Raw genomic sequence first — 20,624 nt, forward strand, 5'->3', positions numbered from 1 at the left:
AGGATAGAAAAAAGATGGGGAGCGATATTCACGTGTATGACAACGCGCGCTATTCATTTAGAAATCGCTAAAGACTTAAGTACAAATTCCTTCATAATGTGCCTAAAAAATGTGCAGCATAGGCGTGGAAAGATTTGTCACATATACAGTGACAATGGTACAAACTTCGTTGGGGCAAACAGGCAAATAACGGAACTCGTCGAAAGATGTGCAACCAACGGTATCAAATGGCACTTCAATCCCCCGGCCGCGCCTCACTTTGGAGGTGTATGGGAGAGAATGGTCCGAGAGGTCAAGAGCTTGCTGCCAAATAATGATAATATGCCAGAAGAAGTATTAAGATCGGCCTTTATCGAGATCGAATTTATTCTCAATAATAGACCTCTTACTCACATCCCCCTCGAAACTGAAGACGACGAACCTCTCACACCGTTTCACTTCTTGATAGGGTGTTCCGGAGAGGCCGAACCTACGCCAGCCGGGATTTCAGCAGCTGAAGCTAGCAGAAACAACTGGAAGAAGGCACAAGTTATCACCCAAAACTATTGGGAACGTTGGTTGAAGGAGTACCTCCCAACATTAGCCAAACGAGAAAAGTGGATAGAACGCTCAGACCCAATACAACCTGATGACATAGTTGTCTTCCCAGACGAACAACGCGTGGGTAGGTGGTTAAAGGGCCGGGTAGTAGAAGTTTATCCCGCTAAAGACGGGCAAGTTAGATCCGCAAAGATTAAAGTTGAAAACGGCGAATACAAACGCCCTGTGATCAACTTATCAGTACTAGAAGTAAAGGGCAAGAAAATTGCAGACGTACCTTCGTGGGGAGCTAAAAAACCGGTCAACATCGCCTACGTCAAGAAATTAGCTGAACAATTAAAAACTCCTCCTGCAAAAAGGAGGAAGCATCTCGTAAAACCTTATAATGGCCCGGTATCTATGCATTATAAGCCTGTTAGCCGCATGGAAACTAACAGACAATCTTTCAGTTAAACCAGTTGAAGAAGCTGGTATATTCTTCGACCACGAAGGAACGCTTCTCTTGAAAAGGGGTGTGTGGGAAACAACCTTCCACACGAAAATACACCCCGAAAATGACACAGAGACTTTACTGACAATGGAGAAAGAGGTGACCACAGTATTCAAGGCACTGAGCGACATAGACACTAATCTTCTAAATTTGAAATTGACATTACAACAAAACATTCGACACGCACTTCAACTCTCACAGACTGCAGTAAAAAGACGAACCAAACGATCTAGCGGCATATTTGGATTTTTGAAAGGTATTCTTTTTGGAGAAGACGATATTGACGAACAGTTAGCCCTCTTTAGAGCTTCTGAAGACCAGAAATTGAAACATATATCGGAAGACATGACTCATAAAATCAAGCAGGGTGACAGACTTAGAAACAAACTTAATATGAAAATAGACCACATGAACGAAGGTATTAAGAGTCTTAATAAAAGCTTCAATGAAAACAAAAAAAACGTACTTATAAAGCATGTCACAGAAACAATCATGCTAGCTGAAGACATAGTACAATACATTACGACAAGGTATCTAGAGTTAGAAATCCAGCCCCTTAGCATATTCGACTCGACGAAAATTTCCGAGAAGATACAATCAAGGTTACCCGATGGGTATATAATTCTTGACCACCCCCGAATTTCTAGCAAAGAGTTATTTAGGGGAGAAATAATAGTACATATTGAAAACGTCATCGTTTCGCAAGAGAGATTCGAAATATTCCATATCACTGTAATACCAAACCTAAAAAACTTTACAACTCTGGACTTAGATGAAAATGTAATAGCTATAAACGATATACACTATATATACCCTACAGATATTACGCGATACAATAGCACTCATCACGTGTCCTCCGATGTAGCCGTTAGAAGAAATTTGGATTGTATATCCTCATCTTTCAGACATATAAAAACAGAATGCTTGTGTGGTATAAAACCAATTAAAAACTCAATAACCAAATTTGTAAAGCTCTCCCAGCCGAACAAAATCCTATACTACTCTTCTCATCCTAACGAAATATACCTCAAATGTAACAAAACACTGACACATCCCGCGTATCAAGCTGGGGTAATAACACTTAGCCAAGACTGTAAAATACAGACCAAGAACATAGAAATCCAGCCAACCATGAAAATTGAAGCTGTAGAAACAAAAATGTATTTCAAGCCGCTGGCCAAAATACTGAATTTAAGCGCAGAGCAAAAAGAAGAAACAAATATAGATCATAATTACAAGTACAATAGCCTGCGTCGCCACTTTAATATTAGGAATAACCATAGCATTTATTATCAAACAAGTACGAGCTAAAATGTACACTTTACGCCCCCCGCCGTTTAAACCGTCACCAAATAGTAACCCCTCTACGAGGAATTACGGGGGTCAGGATGTTGATGACAGCGCCGCATAATTAGGTCATCACGGCCTGGGAACTGACCGACCGAACGAAAACAATTGTAAGCAAATCTAATGTAAACAATATCGACCAAATAAAAACTGCTGATCGCGATCGATCAGCAGAAAATTAGTATATAAGTTAGGAATAAGCATGAATAAATCGACTTTCAAGCACAAGAACTCAAAGACTAAGTTGTTTGTCTGTTCCAAGCCAAGTCGGACGGTAAAATCCTCCTGTCTTGGCGCTTCCCAACGAGTTCAGACTCGGTGCGGAAAATATAATGACCATTACTGTGGTCGAACGGCAGTATCGGAGAAGGTTAGGCTGTAAAAAAGCCACCACAGGCGCGCGAGGGACACACAGTTGTCAACAAGATGGAACACACACGCATCCACCGGGAACGTTTTTATGTGCCCGTTCGGGTGGCTTAGTGCATCCTGTTGTGTTGGGGTGGGGACAGTAAAAGCAACCATCAGCGCTAACCGCGCTGGGTCAGTGAAAGCATAATTTCCACAACCGCACGCCCCAACCGGTTTCCTGACCCCTGTGGCGATGCTGCGATGGCGCCCCATTTTTGCGCCTCTTACTACTACCACAGTAATAATGGTACATCTTGGTGGAATGGTTTGGGAAGTTCTATCCGTCACAGCCACGGCACACAAAAACACTGAGCAGAAGTGGAAACGAAACCGGGGAAAAAACCTTCCCAAGGATTATGACAATCCTTGGCACACGCGAACGCAATTTCCTACCGCCTAAGTTTGTCAACCACACCACCACCACGAACCATTCGTCACGTAAAGAGGTGTAGCATATTTCGGTTTCTGTTCCGATCATACATTCTCGTTAACCAGCGTCGGGAATGCTCAGACACGCACGCCACCATTCATCCGTTTATGAGCTAAGCGTGGTGTGCGTGCGCTCTTTTTTTATTATTATTTTGTAACTCCACCACGAACCGCACACGGATGGTTTTATGATTTGGCAATTGAAAAAGGAAATAATTCTTAAGCACAACCAGCGACATGGTGTGGTGGTAGCGCGGGAGCGTGGTTTTATTTGAAATGGTGTGGCGATTGAGGATTCAATGGGAGGTGGAAGATGGATGATGGATGTTTGAATAATTTGGTCCCCCGCTTGTCTGTTGTACAGGGAAGCGTAGCATAGATTATGGCCGGATGATTGAGGATTGAGGTCTGATGAGCGAGCTTTTATGGGAGCTACAAGTTGGAATGGAATGGATGTTGGACAAGCGAGCTGATTATGTATTTAAGATGAAATAACACAAGAGAATACATTGCAATTTTAAACATTTTTTTCGATTATTTATCAGTAACTAATTGTCCAAAAACAAAACAAAATAAAAAACCTCAGGATATCTTTGACCTACAAAACAATTCCAAAAATACCTTGACATCCATTTTTAGACGGATCGACAATAAAGCCTTTAAAGTAACTAATGAGACTGTCGATGGAACACCGAACAAAGCCAGTCAAACGACAAGTTTGGCCCTTCCAGCAATTTGGCCTCTCACATTTTGCGAAAGAAGGCAAAGTTCTCCAAGTTCCCGGGGCACCAAGTTCAAAAGGGCATCAACAGTGGGACAATGAAGCTTTCGTTGACCTAATTTTGCTGAACCTCTTTACAGTGTGGCGCTTCGGGGTAAAGATGTCACCGTTGATAAAGCATGTCAATCGAATAATTACAAACCAATGGGTGAGTGAACACAAGCAACAGCTTTTGGGGAAGCTCCGGCAGCTTCACTGACCCCTGCGGACATGTGTCATGCTTTCTTTCCTGAAATAACACAACAACAAACATTCTTTCTTCCCAGTCAGAGTTGCAGCAACAGCAAAGCATCCCTAACGCTGTAACAAAAAAGCAAATACCATTCAGGTGCAGAGATCAAAGCGCTTCAGCGAAGCAGGGACATGGTCAATGTTGCATACTTTTTGCTTTTGGTTTTGGGGGAAATATGAGTTGAACAAAAAAATAACATTCATTTCTCTGAATGTTGGCAGCTTTGTTTTGCATTACGTGTGCGCTACTACTGCCACTGTTGTTGATACTGTGCGAAGTTGCTTTTGCACCTTCGCCTGAAGCGTTGGAATAATTTTCCACCATTATGTGAGCTGCCCACCAACGCTGCTGAGAAAAGAGCAGCACAAAAAGATGCTGCTGGACGTCATCTACGTACTCCGGGGTAAAAAGTCGGGAGGCGATCGAGTGCTTCCGACCGGTCCTGGTGAAGTAGTAGCCGGGTTCGATAGGAAAATTACCTGGAATTGAAGAAGAATGGAAAACACGATGCTATTAGTTATGCTTTGCGTTTTAATGGATGGTTAAGATTCTTGGAATGGAATGAACCAGAAGTGGAATGCGAAATTAGCAACTGGTGAAAGAAGAAGCGGTCATTTTATAATAAGAAGTAATTGCTTTTCTTACAGAAGAGATTTGCAGACTTGGAGTGAAAAGTATTATAATTCAAACATAAGAATGAATATTCCTTGTAAAACATTTAGTAATGATTCATTGCAAAAAGATTGTTAATCTAAGTATATAATTATGCGGTGTACATTTATTATGCGGCTTTTTATTCAAAAAGATTAAATGTTACTCCGATGAGTTCTAAACTAAAACTAAACTCTCACATTAATTCTACCTCGGTTGGCGGTGTATGTTTGAGGGAGCTGTCTGCGTCCGGCTGGTGTCCGATGTCGCGCGACCGTGCTGTCTGCGTTGTCGGCCCGGCTGGTGTCCGATGATGCGCGCCCGTGGGAACTAGAAGAGATGGAATGTGTCGCGCTGCAATATGGTAAAGCATTGTGTCGTGCCACGTGCTGGTGTCCAATGCCACATAACTATATATCAGGTGATTTTAAATGTCATTTGTTTTAGATTGAAAATAGCAATGGTCTCAGGTCTCGTAACATTCGGCCCAATGGGTCAGAATAAACTGGAAAATTTACACCAAAAAAAAGGCTGTCGTGAATAAGGGGGATTTTCCTAGTTTCATGTTTAATCTCATTAAAATTTCTACGCTGTTCCAGACAACTTTTCAGAGCAATTAATGCTCTCTAAAACGGGCCATCAAACTATATGCACTTGCACTCCAAAACCTTGCATGAACTACACACAACCCACCCGACAGAGGAAATAGTTTGTTTGTTAGCTGCACGTTCCGATTAGATGCTCTGCCAGGCGAAAAGTGGCTGTCGAAATTAAATTGATGTAAGTTAGTGGCAGGTTCATCCGCACACGCTTTTGCTTATACATTTCCTAACAAAAACCATGTGCAGGATGAAGAGTGCAAAAAAAAAACAGAACCAACAAACAGTAACTCCTGTAATGTAGTTTGCACAATGTGGTTTCTGTTCTGTTCGTAACTGCTTCCGGCTGTCCGGCGCTAAGGCTATCCGGGACAGCAAACTTTAGTGTATGCCCTGGAAGCACCGGGTGCATTAATCGCCCGCTCCCTCCCCGCATAACAAGGATAGTTTGTAAATGTGCCCCGCGGGAGAGAGAGAGAGAGAGAGAGAGAAAGAGAGAGAGAGAGAGAGAGAGAGATAGAGAAAAAGTAGGAGAGAGATAGGAAGAAAGAGAGAGAGTTCATAGTTTAACAACCTATTTTGTTAGCTTGATAGTATGGTTGACCAAAGCAGATAGAAACGCTGTGCTTCATTCTGCTTAGGTTTAGAGATGAAACGTTGTACTAGCGGAAAGCTTCCGTAATACGCATTTGACAAAAAAAAAAAAAAAACAAAAAAAAGGAAGTTGATTTCAACGAGGCTGCTAATTTGGTTCCCACTTCGTATCGCATAGATTTAAAACAAAAAATCCACCTCCAATGCTTGGCGGAAGGCGCGCAGCGCCATCACAATCTGCCGAAATCAAATTAAAATACAAAAAAATACACAAACACACACACACTAGCACTTTGCGCGTTTTAAAGCACGAGTGAAAGGCTCGCTTATGTACCGTTGATCACGCGGCAGAACAAATAAAACAGATATTTGGCAAGCAAACAAACGGAGCGCAGCAGCAGCAGCGAATCGGTGGTATGTTGGTGTTGCTAAAAATGTGTTCGCATCTCACCCGCCAGCACGTACGGAACAAACGCGTACAATGAAATACTCACACAAACACACACACACAAACACACGAACACAGGTTTGCACACCCCATTCGGGGCGAAAGTTTGAGCGATATGACAGAAACAGTGGCCAAAATGGTAGTGAAGGGTGGTGAGAACAATTAAAATGATGCAACTCCCAAGTCCGAAACGGGGTGGGCGCCCGGGATGCAAGCTCCCGCCCGGGGTTGAGGGTGATAAAAATGCTTTTCATTCGTTGACCTTTCCCTGTGTGTGTGTGTGTTTTTTTATGCACCACTTTATCCAGGGTGCGAACAAATTTGTACGAGGATACATTTCCACCTCCCGTACGCCGTACCCCAGCGGCTACTTCTTCTGTTTAAGCCACACAGATGCACGGCATAACACAAACAAGGGGCGTGAGGGCACTCTCGTCCACCAACCACCCACAACCGCACACAAAGTGGCATATGTATGATAATAGTTTTTGCATGCAGCGGACAGGTTTTGGGGTCGGGTCGGGACTGAAAAACACGGTGACAACGGATTTTGTCGCCCAGACAGAAAGCATTACTCTGCGGTACTAGCTTTCTACAGTGCACCAAGCACTGTAGAACATCGTTGGTTTGGCAGAGAGAGAGAGAGAGGGGGAGTGGGTTGTGAATCTGTGAATCGTGTCCTAGAATTCTGTTTCAAACAGAATTTTCTCCCGTTTTCTACTATCTCTCTCGCTCTGTCTGTTATGTCCATGCACTAAACGGGGGTCCTGTTTTCCCCGAAATCCGATTTTCTACCCATACCCTACACATAAAGTATGGAGTCCTTTTTTTTCTCCCACCCGAGTGGCATAGGGCAAAGGGGGAAAGAAGAATGGCGGGCGGAAGAATTGGCAAAACTCGCGTTGCCGGCACCGTTTGCCCCAAAAGGATAATTTATTCCTGTCGGAATATTTTCGCTCTAATTTATGTTAACAAATGAATTACATTCGAACGATCGTTTGCACCGCGTTTACCAATCTTGCCCGCCCTGGGGGAGGTGTGTGTGTTTTTTTTTTCTTTTTTTCTTCTTTTGCTCCCTTTTGGGAGCGTGCAAGCTTCCGCCTAAACTGGGCACGATCTGGCAGGCTGTACTTTTGCGCCTGCATCTGTGTCGTTCGCGCTGTCCGCGGGGATGCGCAAATGGATGAATTCTATTTTCCGGGCCAGGCTAAGAGGTTTTGCGCGGTTGCCGCGCGTTTATCGCTCGTGACCGACAAAAGAACTAATGGCCTAAACGGTCGCTACCCTGCACGCCACACGTTGGCAAGTGGTTGGTGTGAATTGAGCACCCAAAACATGCCGATAGTACTACGCTTGCACGAATGGTATGGTAAAATTCTATATAAAAGAGCTCAGGCCCTGTAGGCATTGTTGCGATATGCTTTTATCGATACTCGGTCGGATTATGTCAGTGTGCGAGTGGGTTATAATATTTATCGAAAAGGCATGACGCTTTATGGTGACATGGCTTGAGAGGAACATCCGAGAGGTGTGTGATGACTTGATTTGTCTGTCTGATAAAATGGTAATTTATTTAAAATTGGTATTTCTTTGGGCAAGGATTTTCAAAACGATAAGAACCCTGGTTGGACTGCATTAACCGATGAAATAGCATGAACCAACTTATTAAATGTGCTCGAAAATAATAAGGTTATGCTACGTCTAAAGTAAGCTTTTTTTATCAAATCAAGTCGGACTAGGTCAGTGATGTCATAGCACAGTATCAAGTGCTCGGGTAAGTGTACCAAAGGTTCGTACATAAGCTTCTTGACGATGGATTTTATTTAAATAAGTCGTTTCAAATAAGGTTATGATAAGAGCTTGGTTCTGGGCAGTTTTTAACAGGATCTCCTTAATTGAAATTAAAAATAAAACTGTGAATGTCCTCAATTATGGAACTTTTAAGGTGCTGATAATCATTGGAATATTAAGATCATTGAATGAGAAAACTGAAATTGTTCAACAGTGTCTGTTCAACCGAGGTTGTATTTTCCACAGCTACATATTTTACAGTAGCCTTCCACTTTATTGCAATTCAACACATTTTGTAAAAGAAACAAGCATTTTATAATAATCTTTTTTGTTTGGATTTAAAAGAGTAGAAATACATAACATCGTCTTAAACCATAGTTAACCTTGCTTGAAAAATTACAAAAATATTTGTGTTAACATTTGAATGACTGAAATATAAAGTTCTTGAAACGAATGATTTTGTATGGAGTCTTCGATACAACTTCAATAAATATACGTATGTCAAAAGTCATACGAAAACAACTTTTTTAGAATCGTTTATTTCTTACAAGAATTGAAAAAAAATAGAAAAAGTAAAAGAGTTCTTGAATTATTTTCAAAAATCTGTGTTGATTCTTTGAATCTTTCTATCGTCTTGTTTTATTCTATTAATCCAGTAGATCAAGTTTTAACGCTCAATTAAAGCTATAAAAAAACTGTCCTAAATAATCTACTTTCCTCCTCTAATCGAGAGCACTTGTCTTAATGCGTGCAAAATCCAAAAAAATCATAACATTGATCGTTTGCAAGATTTTGAAGAAAACCCTCCCATCCCGCTCAACGTAAAATAACCGGTTTAGCACACGTACCGTAGTGCCAAATCGCTCTCGATGTACTAACGCTTTTGTGCTCTTCTGCTCCCTTCTGCTCGTTATGCGTTATTAATACTAAGTACATCATTCTTCTCGAAAGAAACAAAACAAAGCCGTAACATCACCACCACTTTCATCGATACCGACTTTGCACGATACAGAAAAGCGATACCTTTGTACCGTTCTGCACATACACTCTCTCTCACACACACACACACACACACACACACACACACACACACACACACACACACACAGGCAGCTTGTTTAATATTTTCCTATTGCCATAAGCGTGTGCGTCTATTTTTGGGCGAACCAACATCCAAAGCGCCTAAAATGTTGAAATATTTGAACTACGGCACTGTCGGGGCCGGGTCGACCGGATCAAGCAGGCTCCAGTGCTCACTTTCCGAGAACACAATACCCGAACGGTTTATGATGCCGTTATGATAATGATTGCCCACCTACATGCCCTAGCCCCTTATTTTGTGTGCTTTCCAACCATGGAGAAGGCTGAGAGCAGGGAACGAAACGCAAAAACTCCAACTCCCCCCAGCCAGAGCGCTCTCGCCGATGTTTTGTTTCGTCAAAAAAGGGATATGTTTTCCTTTCAAGAAGAGTATTCGTCTATTTATGCCCAGCCTGCGAGCCTGCAAGCCTGTTCCGCCGCTGTACCCCTCGTGCGGGCAAAGAAAATGTCGCTCCGATCGAAAACCAAAAACCGAACGAAGCATAAATCAAAGGCTCCTATACTAAACACATCCAAAATGTACCATACGCATGACGGGAAGGCAAGTACACTGTGAGGGAGGTGGTAGGGGGGTTTTTAGGGCGAGAAAACAAAACCCGCCATGCACGATGATTGTGCCTTTTAAGGGAAGCTTTTTTATTCTATTGCAAGCTTTTCAATATGATAAGAACGATCGGAATGGGTGGCAATAGCGTCGATTTAGCTCAAACGTTCCGCTATCAGCTTATAATATTAAATTCGTTACCAATGTGAGATAAGATAACATCTGCGCTCAGCTTTCCGATACAGTGTCGGACGTGGGAAATATTAAATATTTGATCAGACAGGCATAAAAAAGCACCCAATTCGGAAGATGTATTGAGCCTGTCGGTCAAACCGGAACTTCTTCAACTAGGGGCCGGGTGTGTCTTCGGCTGAAATCCATCAAACTGCTTCATTTTCTTGTGCCATTTTGTTTCATCTTCTAATGCAACCCGGTTCGGTACGGGTTTATGTTGAAATAGTAGAAAAGTCCTCAAACACACGCCGGCATGGCTGTATATGTTTCCTCAACCCAACGAACCGTTTCGGATGAAGAAAAGGAGACCCTGGCGAGAGGAAAAACAGAAAAAACGGACCCCCTCATGAACGCAAACTGCATATGAAATGATTTTCTATTATGATAGAGCATACAATAATTCATAATAATGCTACTATTGCTTCCCAGCCCTTCCAGCGGTGGAGAGGGACTGGAACCCTTTCACGCCACAACCGGCAGACGGTGCGAGAAAAGCTCGGGAACGTTTTTCTGCAACCTGCAAGCAGCACCGAAGCCGAGAAATGGAAAATGAGCATTGAAAAACGTCACAGCTACGGAAGCTAGCGGAACGGTGAGCGCTGAAGGAATGGTTGGTGGATATGGATTCGTTTTCACTGTGCGCGGCTGTGATCGTGCCCTATCGTGCTCGTGCTGAAACACACACACATACGGAGCCCTGCCATGCCGGAGGTAATGTTGATGGAACTGGAGGTATAACAACACAAGAAAAAAGCAATCGAGAAGAGAAACTTCATCAGTATGTCCCAAAGGAATAGAATAGAGTGAAAAAAAAACGACACGAGCGAGAGGGAAAGTTATCCGCAGCAGTGCCCGATGTTTGGTAGCAGGAAGGAGCAGACGTTTGAAGCATTCTTCGTCGATGCTACTACCCGCACAGTCTAGCGTTCGCTCGGGAGCTATCGCAAATGCCAGGAACAAAACCGGGACGTGCCAGCCACCAGTTGGCTGCCACTTCAAACACATACGATACATCAAAATGAGGAAATGAATAGCGCACAAGTGTGGACCTACCTACCGAGGAGGGAGGAGAAAAGGAGACAAGAGCGGCAGCCATTATTATTTTTCATAATGCAGATTTCTCTACACACACACACACACTCGGTACACGTAGTGAAAGAAAATAGAAAGGGCTTTTCCGGCTGGTTATTCAAAACGAAAGAAAGGACCGTATCAAATCATAATCAGCAAACAACAGTTGACTGAAAGTGATAAAACCCGTACCAAACTCTTCCATCAATCGCAGCGGCATATGTGTTTGGGAGTGCATAAAATGGATAAAGGATGTGTTTGAAAAAGTATGTTAAGATAGAAATAGATTTTTTTTGTTGTTGAAAATTATACATTATATCGGATTGTTTTGGCCACCCTGTGCCATGCAGCAGCCCAACAGTGTGCACTGCGCCTGTGAGTTCGAAGGAGCTGCAGCGATGGAGTTCAACGTTCCAATGGCTCATCGATCCTGGGGACCACTTTTCATCGTTGAACTCTCGTGGATGGTCTGGTTTACCGTTTTTCCGATATGCTTCCGCTACTCACGTGGAATTCTCTGAGGTACGAGAGGTACTCAGACGCGTCTGTGGCCCGTACAATATGTGGCCGTATGAGAAGCAATGATTGGAAACAAATAAATGACTATGATGGAATGTTAAAGGCGCTATTGATACGTTGTTGCAATGAAGCTAGCTTAATATTTAAGATTGTTGCAAGCTTTTTGTTCGATTTAATTGAAAGTTGCAGTATTTTAATAAAATGAACAATAAATCAGTGGTAAGAAAACGGTCAATAACGAGGAAATAACGCTTACAATGAAATCAAATCCAATAGCACTAGTACAAACTCTATCCGGCGAAGCATTATTCGACAAAGGTCACCATCGTGTGCGGTAGGCAGTAGAAATTGATTCTTCCTCCGATTTATTAAACCAATTTTTCAGCTTCAAAAGCTAAATAAATCAATACCTTGTTTAGCATCCGAACCGTCTCCGAAAAACGCCAATAAAGAGGGAAAAGGAGGCACGAAAAAAGGCTGCACGCTATGAAACTTCCATAACTCATAAAGCGAATGATTGAAGATTGCCATTCCACTGGATGAGCTTCCACGACGAAAAACGGAAAACCACGACCCTTCTACTTGCCGAAATAGATTGCTCGTTCAAGGAAAAACGTGACGGAAAATGATGAAAAATGGTGTACACCGGCGATGAAATTCAAATTGTAAGTAGGTGGAAAAAACCAGCTGCCAGTTTGCGACAGCTTCTATTTTCACGGTCGTGACAATTTGCTACCAAAACCAATCAATACAGCTTGCAAGCTTGTGGCTGTGTGTGATTGGGCCAAAGTTTTGATGGCTCTTCCAAAAGAGTATCAGCATTTTCGTTTTCGGGAAAGAAAGTCACTCCTCTGGGACTGTGTGCGGACAGTGTTTTAATTGTGGCCGAATGACTGTTCGATTTGGGGTCGTTTTTAGGTCATTAATTTTCGCAAACTGTCACCCGGATGATGGCCGGTGATAAGGGAGTTAATTTGATGGTACTGGTTTACAAGCTGAGTGGAAGAAGTTCTAAGAAACAGAAAGGCGATTTGAGATGAGTCAGTATCAAGTTATTTATGTCGTGTGTCCGTCAAAGCTCAGTGAAACAACATTCCTGTTCTGAGTTGCAAAATTGGTATGGACCAAGCCGCACTCACAAGCACTGGATTAACGACAGAAGTCATTTAATAAAACTTAGATCAGTTCTCTTTGATCGAACTCTTTAATGAGCCGACGTGATGCAAAACAACCTAGCATTATACACCAATTCCACCTTCTTGCTATTGCACAATCGTGTTGCTGTTTTGTTTTTCACTTCAAATAGCTCCGAATCAGTTATCGCGCTTTAATTAAAATTGCGAAAAAAGGGTGCTAGCGGTTGGGGCGGCGCCCCAATATTCGTATATAATGCACCTTTTATCGCCCTGTTACACCTAGTCTCAATAATGGCATCGTCACGCGGGTTTGTGATTTGTGTTTGTGTGCTGCAGCTGGGCGTAGCGATCGAAGGCTGGATGAATACGGACATGAACGTTGGCATGCCGTTGCATACCGTCGCCTCGGCTGCGGAGTCAACCATCAACGCTGCCCAGATGGAGCTGCAGATGATTGACCTGAAGCTGCACATTGACCAAAGTCTCGAGTACCTTGCGAGCAAGTTCGAAATCATGCTGGAACGTGTACTGCTCGAAACGAGCGCTTTCTGCGAACGGGAATTGAAGCACGACATCTCCACCTGGATAAGTGCACTACTTCCTAAACCTAAGGACGGGATGGAATGTGAGGACTTGCGCAACGACATTAAAGACATCCTTCACGGACAGCAGCAAGTGGTCGACCAGTTTGCAAACGTGTCCAGCTCGCGGGAGTTAAAGGTGGCCCGACTGGAGCACCAGCTGCGAGCCGCTGCCCACGGCTCCGAGGAGTACGAGCACAACCCGGACGGGCGCGAGAATGGGTCATTCTTCGTGCGGTCGGTCAGCGCCAACAACCGGCTGTACGGTGACGGATGGCTCGTCTTCCAGCAGCGGTACGATGGTACGGTCGATTTCTACCGCAACTGGACGGAGTATCGCGACGGGTTCGGCGATCTGGGCGGCGAGTTTTGGCTCGGGCTCGAGAAGCTGCACCGGCTGCTGAGCTCGGGCCCGCACTACGAGCTGCTGGTCGAGCTGGAAGACTTCCAGGGTGTGACGGCGTTCGAGCATTACAACGATTTCCTCATCGGCGATGAGAGTGAAAACTATGCGCTCAAGCATCTGGGCCGGGGTACGGGGACGGCCGGCGATTCGCTGGTGCTTCACAAGGGCATGAACTTTAGCACGTACGACCACACGGCGAACGATTGTCCGTCGTACTATCACGGTGCGTGGTGGTTTCTGCAGTGTTACGATGCGTAAGTAGATAGGCGCGAAGGTTTGGTCGGAAGGATCTGAAATAATCTATCCTGCCGGTTCTTCGTTCGTTCGTTTTAGGCATCTGAATGGGCGCTATCTAATCGGAAAGCATTCCTACCGTGGTGGTATCATATGGCACACGTTCCGCGGTTCGTTCGAGTCGCTGCAGGCAACGCGAATGATGGTGCGACCGTTGGAAAAGATTGATCACGATGGAAAACACCGAATCATCGAAGTGTAAAACAAAAGAAGGCTCTTTAACACCATCCATCCCCGGACTAAGCCAACCCCTAATTGTTGGCACTGAGACAGTGTTTCGAATACAGCTACAAAACATTAACGCACAAAGCACGCAGCGAATATCGAATTTTCGATCACCAAATTCGGTTTGATTGGACCAAATCGTCATCCTACCCCTGCATCCTTCTTGCAAACTTGGGATCACGCTTCCTTTTCTCGATGCATGACCCTAGAGAGCGTACACGCGAGCAGCTAGAATAGAAGCAACCGAAAGCAACCGGATGGAACGAGCCGGAACGAAGTGGAAACGGATACGCATAATCTAGCCGGGACGGTATTGTCGCGCCTTCGAGCAAGAGACCAACACTAGAAGCAAGTCCCCATGAAAAAAAACCCGGATCGTGTAGGATTGTTTCTGCTTTCGTCACCCGGCTCTTTTCCAGAATTCCAATCGTTTCTCCTCTTGTCCCCCGCCAAAAAACGCACGAAATGGGGTTTTCACGTCTTCGGTACAAATGTGGAATATATTGAAGAATTGCCAGTAGCAACAGGAGCGGTGGAAAAGCGGAGTCGTTTCGTCTACCCTTCTTTCGGTGGGCTTTTCTTGAAAGAACAAAAACGAAGGCCCAGCAACACACCGCTTGGGGTAATAAATAATATCAGCACACAAAAATTACCGAAACGTGTTCGGGATGCGTAAGTGAATTGTTTTCCACAGCCAACAGCAACACAAAAAAACAGAGGCATGTCACGTGGCCTTTAAGGGGCACAAACTGGGTCTCCGGGTGGTTTGACAGATGAACGTAACTAAGCTCCTTCGCACACCCCAAAACGGAGCTGCTGATGAGGGATCATCCGATTCCCATTAAAGTGATACGTTATCGCATAGAAAAGCTTGGGCTTACGAGAACTTGTTGTAGATGCGTGTGCCGTCCGAAGGGATCGATTCCAGTTCAAACTGCCTGCGGTAGTACTGCTTTTGGTGAAACAAAGTGCAAAACAAATTACATAATCGCGCAACGCTTACCTTTTACCCGTTCCATTTGGTCCCAATCATCTGTGCCCACACCCAACTTTAGTGCCAACACGGCCCCGTTCCCCCCTCCTCTTCTGGGTGGATCTCATCATCGATCCGCAAAGGAGGGGCTTTCTCGATTTGGTTTCGTTGTGTGCCTTCGCACACAAATTTGCACCTTCGGCCCATTTGCCATTAATTTTGCGAGTCGCCGCCCGCCGCCGACGTAGAAGAAGCAGTTGGCCCTGGCCCCACCAAAAAGCTGTGTTGATTGAGAACCGAAACAGGGGTGAGATCCGTGAGAGAATTTGTGCGCCCGTCCGCCTTCGGCCAGCTATTCCCGGCCAGCCAACGCCACAAAGACGTAAACAGGGGCTGGGATGGGAAGAGGGTACAAATACAAAATCAACTTGTTTCGCCGACGTCGTGAATGTGGATTGAGATGATATTGATTTGCAACATTCCGCCAGCGACCGAGACGCAGCCGACGAGACTGAAAGAAGACGCGGTTCGAACGAGCGAACGGTCACCGGCTAATAGTGTACCTTAATTGAAAGTGAAATAAGCCGCAACACCGCAAACAGTCGCCGCCACCGGACCGAAGATGACGATCATGACTGCCTGCAGTGTGCGGAGGAAAAAAGGGGTACGGGTCATGAGCGCATCGTGGGCGCATAGGGAGGCGCACTCGATAGTTCAATAAATGCTTCGGGGCACTGCTGGGCACGGCACATGGCCTTACGCCCGGGTGGCCAGTTTCACAGCTTCCCTGTTACAACCGGATTCTAACTGGCAGCGCATCGGTGCCCTGCGCACCAACTTCAAACGACGACGAAAGAACGGGATTGTAGTAAGAAAAAAGAGCCCCAACTGTGAGGGGTTTGGTGCACAAGATGAGCTCTGGTTGTGTGTATTTTTTTTCGTTTCTGTTGCTCTTTCGATCTTCTCCCGCTACAAGATACCCGCAAGCAAGAACTCCGAACCAGAAGTGTTGCGAGCGTGCAATTGAGACGAAACCAATTTGTAACGATTAGCTGTCGCGGCGGCATTAGGTTAGCTCTGGCTGGCTGGCGGAAGACTCGGCTTACATCTATATCCACGACCTCCCCAGAAGCTCACATGATTTTGACATTTGCTCTGCCGGCGCGCACGCGAACTGAGAAGCCGAAACGACGTCACACACACACAGTGGAGGGCGACCTTTTGCCAGCATGCCGGCGTCTTTATTTGAATTCTCAAAGTTCAATTCGAATTTCGTTGGTGAATTGGTTTTATTTTCGGGAGGGTTTGAAATGGAGGGACGATGGTGGCTGAGGAGGCGGTGCACACTTGTCGCAATTTCTCAGATCATTAGTTTAATCTCGTGTTAAGTTTTTGTCGCATATGTAACACGGCAAGATCAAGCCGAGAGTGCCGGCAGAACATCTAATTCTGAACTTTGGCATTTCCCAAGAAACTAAGAGCGACAATCACACGGATTGCGTGTCGCTGTTGAAAAAAAAACATATTGTCTGACTGTCAAAACTGACTGACGAGTGCCGGGTGCCTTATTTTGCAATGTAAACCGTTCTCCAAAAATGAATTTGGGATCCAGCAAACCATGACCTTTCCTACCTCGGAGCCGAGAGAAACAGAGATTCGAGTCAGGTCGCCCGACCCAACAAAGCCCTGCTTTCGTCATACTTCTCGGACCATCAGCATCAGCTTGTGCGATCTGTCAAAAGTCTATCAAATCTGTGGAAAAATCTGTCCAACAACCAAAAGATCCAAAAGACTCAAAAGATCGACATCTGTCGGGTACCGATTTTGGCGATGTTCGTAAAAGCGCACTGAATGAAATCCGATTTGGCGTCGCGAAATGATGGAATGCCAAGCGGCACAACAGATACACCACAAAGCCTTGCGTTCGTTTTTGGGAAGGTACACAAGATTGGTTTAGATTAATATCTGAAGGTTGCGAAAGTAATGATGTGCGAAAGATCCCCCTGATGATCAGATGGCTGCTGATGACGTTTTGTGTGTCTGCGTCGTCTCTCACCGGACAGACATAACAGGCTCAGACAAAATGGGCCACTTGGTGGCTGTGGGGCTGTGTCCAGAGTTCAAACAATGGTCTCGACGCGCTGCTCGCACTGGAGAAGGAGAGGTCAACATTTGGACCGCAGGTTTTTTTTTGTTATTTGAGAAGCGTTGGAATCGTGGAGACCCAAGGGAAGCTCCCACCAGACGCGTTCAACTTGGCTCATGAGCAAATTGCGTGTTTACGCGAGTGACATTTAATCGACTAATTTGCTACGGTGACTACGGTGCAACAAGAAGCCCGGGGTTTCTCTGCCGGCGTCCCACCAATACCCACGAACGAACGGCGCGGAGATAGTTGGCTGGCGTTCGGGTGGATGATCGCATGATGACTAAAATTCATCATCATCGCGCGCGCGCCCCTTCATCGCGAGCTCACTGGGCCAAAAGGTTGTGAAGGCGCGAATCATACTTCTCTCGCGGGTGGCAATCTAACTGCAGCCCGCTTCACACGGAACCGGCCACCTGAAAAGGGGGGAGAAGGGATAGAGGGAGGCGTATAATTTGGTAACTTGCAGCAACTGCCAGCAAGCTTGTCTGTCGGTGGGTATTGCAATAGAGTGTATAAAAGATGCCGACAAGTGCACTAACCGGCACCAGTCACTGTCAGCTCGTTCGTTCGCATAGTTTGGTTTAGTCGCGAGTGTGTTCTATTCTTGTCTACGTATTTCGCAAACATGTTTAGCAAAGTGGTTAGTGTGTGTTCGTGCGTTTCTTCTAAGCCTTCCCGGTGTTCTAATTCTTTCCTCCTTCGTGCTCTTATCGTGCCCAACAGCTTATCCTGGCCGCGGTCACCGTGTGCAGTGTGCTGGCCGCTCCCCAGAAGCGGCTCGGTGGACCGCTGCCGCTCGGTACGGCCGAATCGCAGGCCGTCATCCTGGCGCAGGAGCAGAACCACGACCCGAGCGGTGCGTACAACTATCGGTACGAGACGAGCAACGGCATCGCGGCGCAGCAGACTAGCTACGATGGCGCTAATGCGGCGGGCGAGTACTCGTACACCGGGCCGGACGGTGTGCTGTACCGGGTGGCGTACAATGCCGACACGTACGGGTTCCAGCCGCAGGGTGCGCATCTGCCGGTCGAGCCGCCAGTACCGGACCATGTGCTGAAGTCGCTCGAGGAGATCCGCGCCAATCCGCCGCGTGATCAGGAGTTCAATCTGGCCGCGCTCGATGCACAGATCGCACGGCTACGGGCCACTCTGGGCTAAGCCAACGGAGCACAGCCAACCAACACAAATGACAAGCGCATGGTTGTGATCGAGATGGTACCACAGGGACAGGGCAGGAAGGGTTGATTCGTTGTTGAGATGGTGTCCGCTGATGTTTATGTTACAGTTACAACATTTAAAATAACAATAAAAATGTTTCGAACGATTTTGTACAACTTGCGTGCGTTTAAATTTTTTAAAAAAGGGTTACAGTTTGGGAAAAATAATCTACAGTATAGAAATTTCCAAGAACTATCCACAGTTTGAACATATCTTTAAGTTTGTGTCACAGTTTATTCACTTTTTTCGTCATAAACCAAAATTGAAGAAACAGTTAAAACAAACACGGAAAAGTGTCATAAGGGTCCGGGAAATCCTGAGGTACTAGGACATGATTTTAATTTCATCTGATCTCAACTTTTTGGAGATTGCAAATGTTTTGGACTGATATATGCAAATTAAACACGAAGTAGTCGTGTATGTCCTATATGTAATAAGATCTTAGGTCGAAATTATTTTATTAATATTTAAAATGTGTATTAAATATTATTCCGTCATAATGGTTTACGTCAGCTATAAAAATATCAAAATTTTGAAACGTTTCATTAAAGTCATTCAGTACTTTTTCAAACTAAGAATTTAAGAGACAAATCAAATTATTTTGATAGATTTTTTGGATTAAAAATATGTTATATACGAGTCAGTCAGATTCCTGTTATCGTTTGTAGTCAACAGTATCTAGAAGCATTTAAAGTAATCGGAGATAACTTTTAAGTTTTAACCCATAGTTCATAGATGTTCTGTGTTCATGGTATTTTGTGGTTTAATTAAAAAAATAGTGATTCTGTCTAATTTTACCATATATATCGACTATTGAAATACAAAATGTAGTAATATTTATATATTCTGTAAAATTTGAGGACCTTTAACCTTTGTTTTGAATGGTGCATTTAGTGCTCTCCAATCACTTTAGGATCGCAGACCACTTAGCTTTGAAAATACATATCCCACGACCCACATCTTAACCCCACGTTGAGGGAATACATTTTATAGACTTAGTTCAAAGTTCTTAATCAAAAATATGTAAATATTTTATTCTAGTCACGGCTGTAAAAAATTTAATCCTAATTGTGGGAAAACATTTAACGCTATTTATTGAAACAAGCTTTTACTTTAAAAAAATCAAATCTTTCGCCAACCACGTCTGTTTACGCCCCGGACCACAGGTTGGAGACCACTCATGTAGTCCACACGGGAAATACTTTAATAAATATAAACATTAAAGTAAGAGATATGTTAAAAAGGAAAATTCAGCAACAAAAAACTAATACACTAGCTTATAAATAAACACATACTAACTTCTTCAAGGATCCTTGGTGTTCCACTAATGTTCTTTGAGTCACTAGCGTTAACACAGAATTACAAAAAAATCTCCACAGTACTTAGTTTATTGAACGATCAGTAGAAAGCTAATTGACTTAAGCCGTCTTCTAAACTAGTTAACCCTGAAGCTTCCAACTGAGCACGAGCGACATTGTCTCACTCACAGCTTAGCTTATTGAAGAGATCCATCCATCGGCTGGCTGCAAACCGTTAATCACGCTCCGATGGTAACAATTTGTCCTTAGCGCTTCCAAACACACACACACACACACACACACACACACACACACACACACACACACACACCATAACCCACTCCCCCAAAAGCTGGGATCGGCCGGTCCGCTGTCAGTGCGATTAGAATCAATATTATGCACTGATTTATGGTTGCTCTTGCCGCGGCATTGGCTTGTCGCATTACTGCCATCTGCCATTGGGACGATTCGATTCTCACACTCAAACTTACAGGGCGCGCTTCGCAAAAGGGCACCAGCCCACGGCAATATGCGCCGAAGGGGGGGGGGGGGGGGGGTG

The 20,624-nt window shown here is 44.6% G+C and overlaps 3 protein-coding genes and 1 long non-coding RNA gene across 10 annotated transcripts in view; 2 read left to right on the forward strand and 2 right to left on the reverse strand.

The window, feature by feature from the left end:
* LOC1270064 (Krueppel-like factor luna) overlaps positions 1 to 20,624 on the reverse strand; it is a 282,587-nt gene that overhangs the window by 99,234 nt on the left and 162,729 nt on the right. The gene's annotated exons all lie outside the window — the stretch shown is intronic.
* LOC133391157 (uncharacterized) lies at positions 4,328 to 5,859 on the reverse strand. Its single transcript, XR_009764638.1, has 2 exons — positions 4,876 to 5,859; positions 4,328 to 4,709 (listed from the first exon to the last, which is right to left on the reverse strand). It is a non-coding gene; the product is annotated as an uncharacterized LOC133391157 (long non-coding RNA).
* LOC1270061 (angiopoietin-related protein 2) lies at positions 11,557 to 14,969 on the forward strand. Its single transcript, XM_308724.5, has 2 exons — positions 11,557 to 14,159; positions 14,239 to 14,969. Exons 1-2 carry the CDS (start codon positions 13,210 to 13,212, stop codon positions 14,399 to 14,401), a joined length of 1,113 nt encoding a protein of 370 aa, XP_308724.5. The 5' UTR covers positions 11,557 to 13,209; the 3' UTR covers positions 14,402 to 14,969.
* LOC1270060 (endocuticle structural glycoprotein ABD-4) lies at positions 18,093 to 18,883 on the forward strand. The gene is made up of 2 exons (XM_308723.4): positions 18,093 to 18,186; positions 18,270 to 18,883. The coding sequence occupies exons 1-2, from the start codon at positions 18,172 to 18,174 to the stop codon at positions 18,705 to 18,707; spliced, it is 453 nt and encodes a 150-aa protein (XP_308723.3). The 5' UTR covers positions 18,093 to 18,171; the 3' UTR covers positions 18,708 to 18,883.

This window comes from Anopheles gambiae, chromosome 2, assembly GCF_943734735.2.
Source record: "Anopheles gambiae chromosome 2, idAnoGambNW_F1_1, whole genome shotgun sequence".
Taxonomy (NCBI): Eukaryota; Metazoa; Arthropoda; class Insecta; order Diptera; family Culicidae; genus Anopheles; species Anopheles gambiae.

What these genes read in the sequence shown, in the direction of transcription:
- LOC1270061 (XM_308724.5), top strand. Translation starts at nt 13,210, where the DNA reads ATGGCATCGTCACGCGGGTTTGTGATTTGTGTTTGTGTGCTGCAGCTG. An exon ending in TTTCTGCAGTGTTACGATGC is followed by an intron (nt 14,160 to 14,238) that starts GTAAGTAGATAG and finishes CGTTCGTTTTAG; the next exon opens with GCATCTGAATGGGCGCTATC.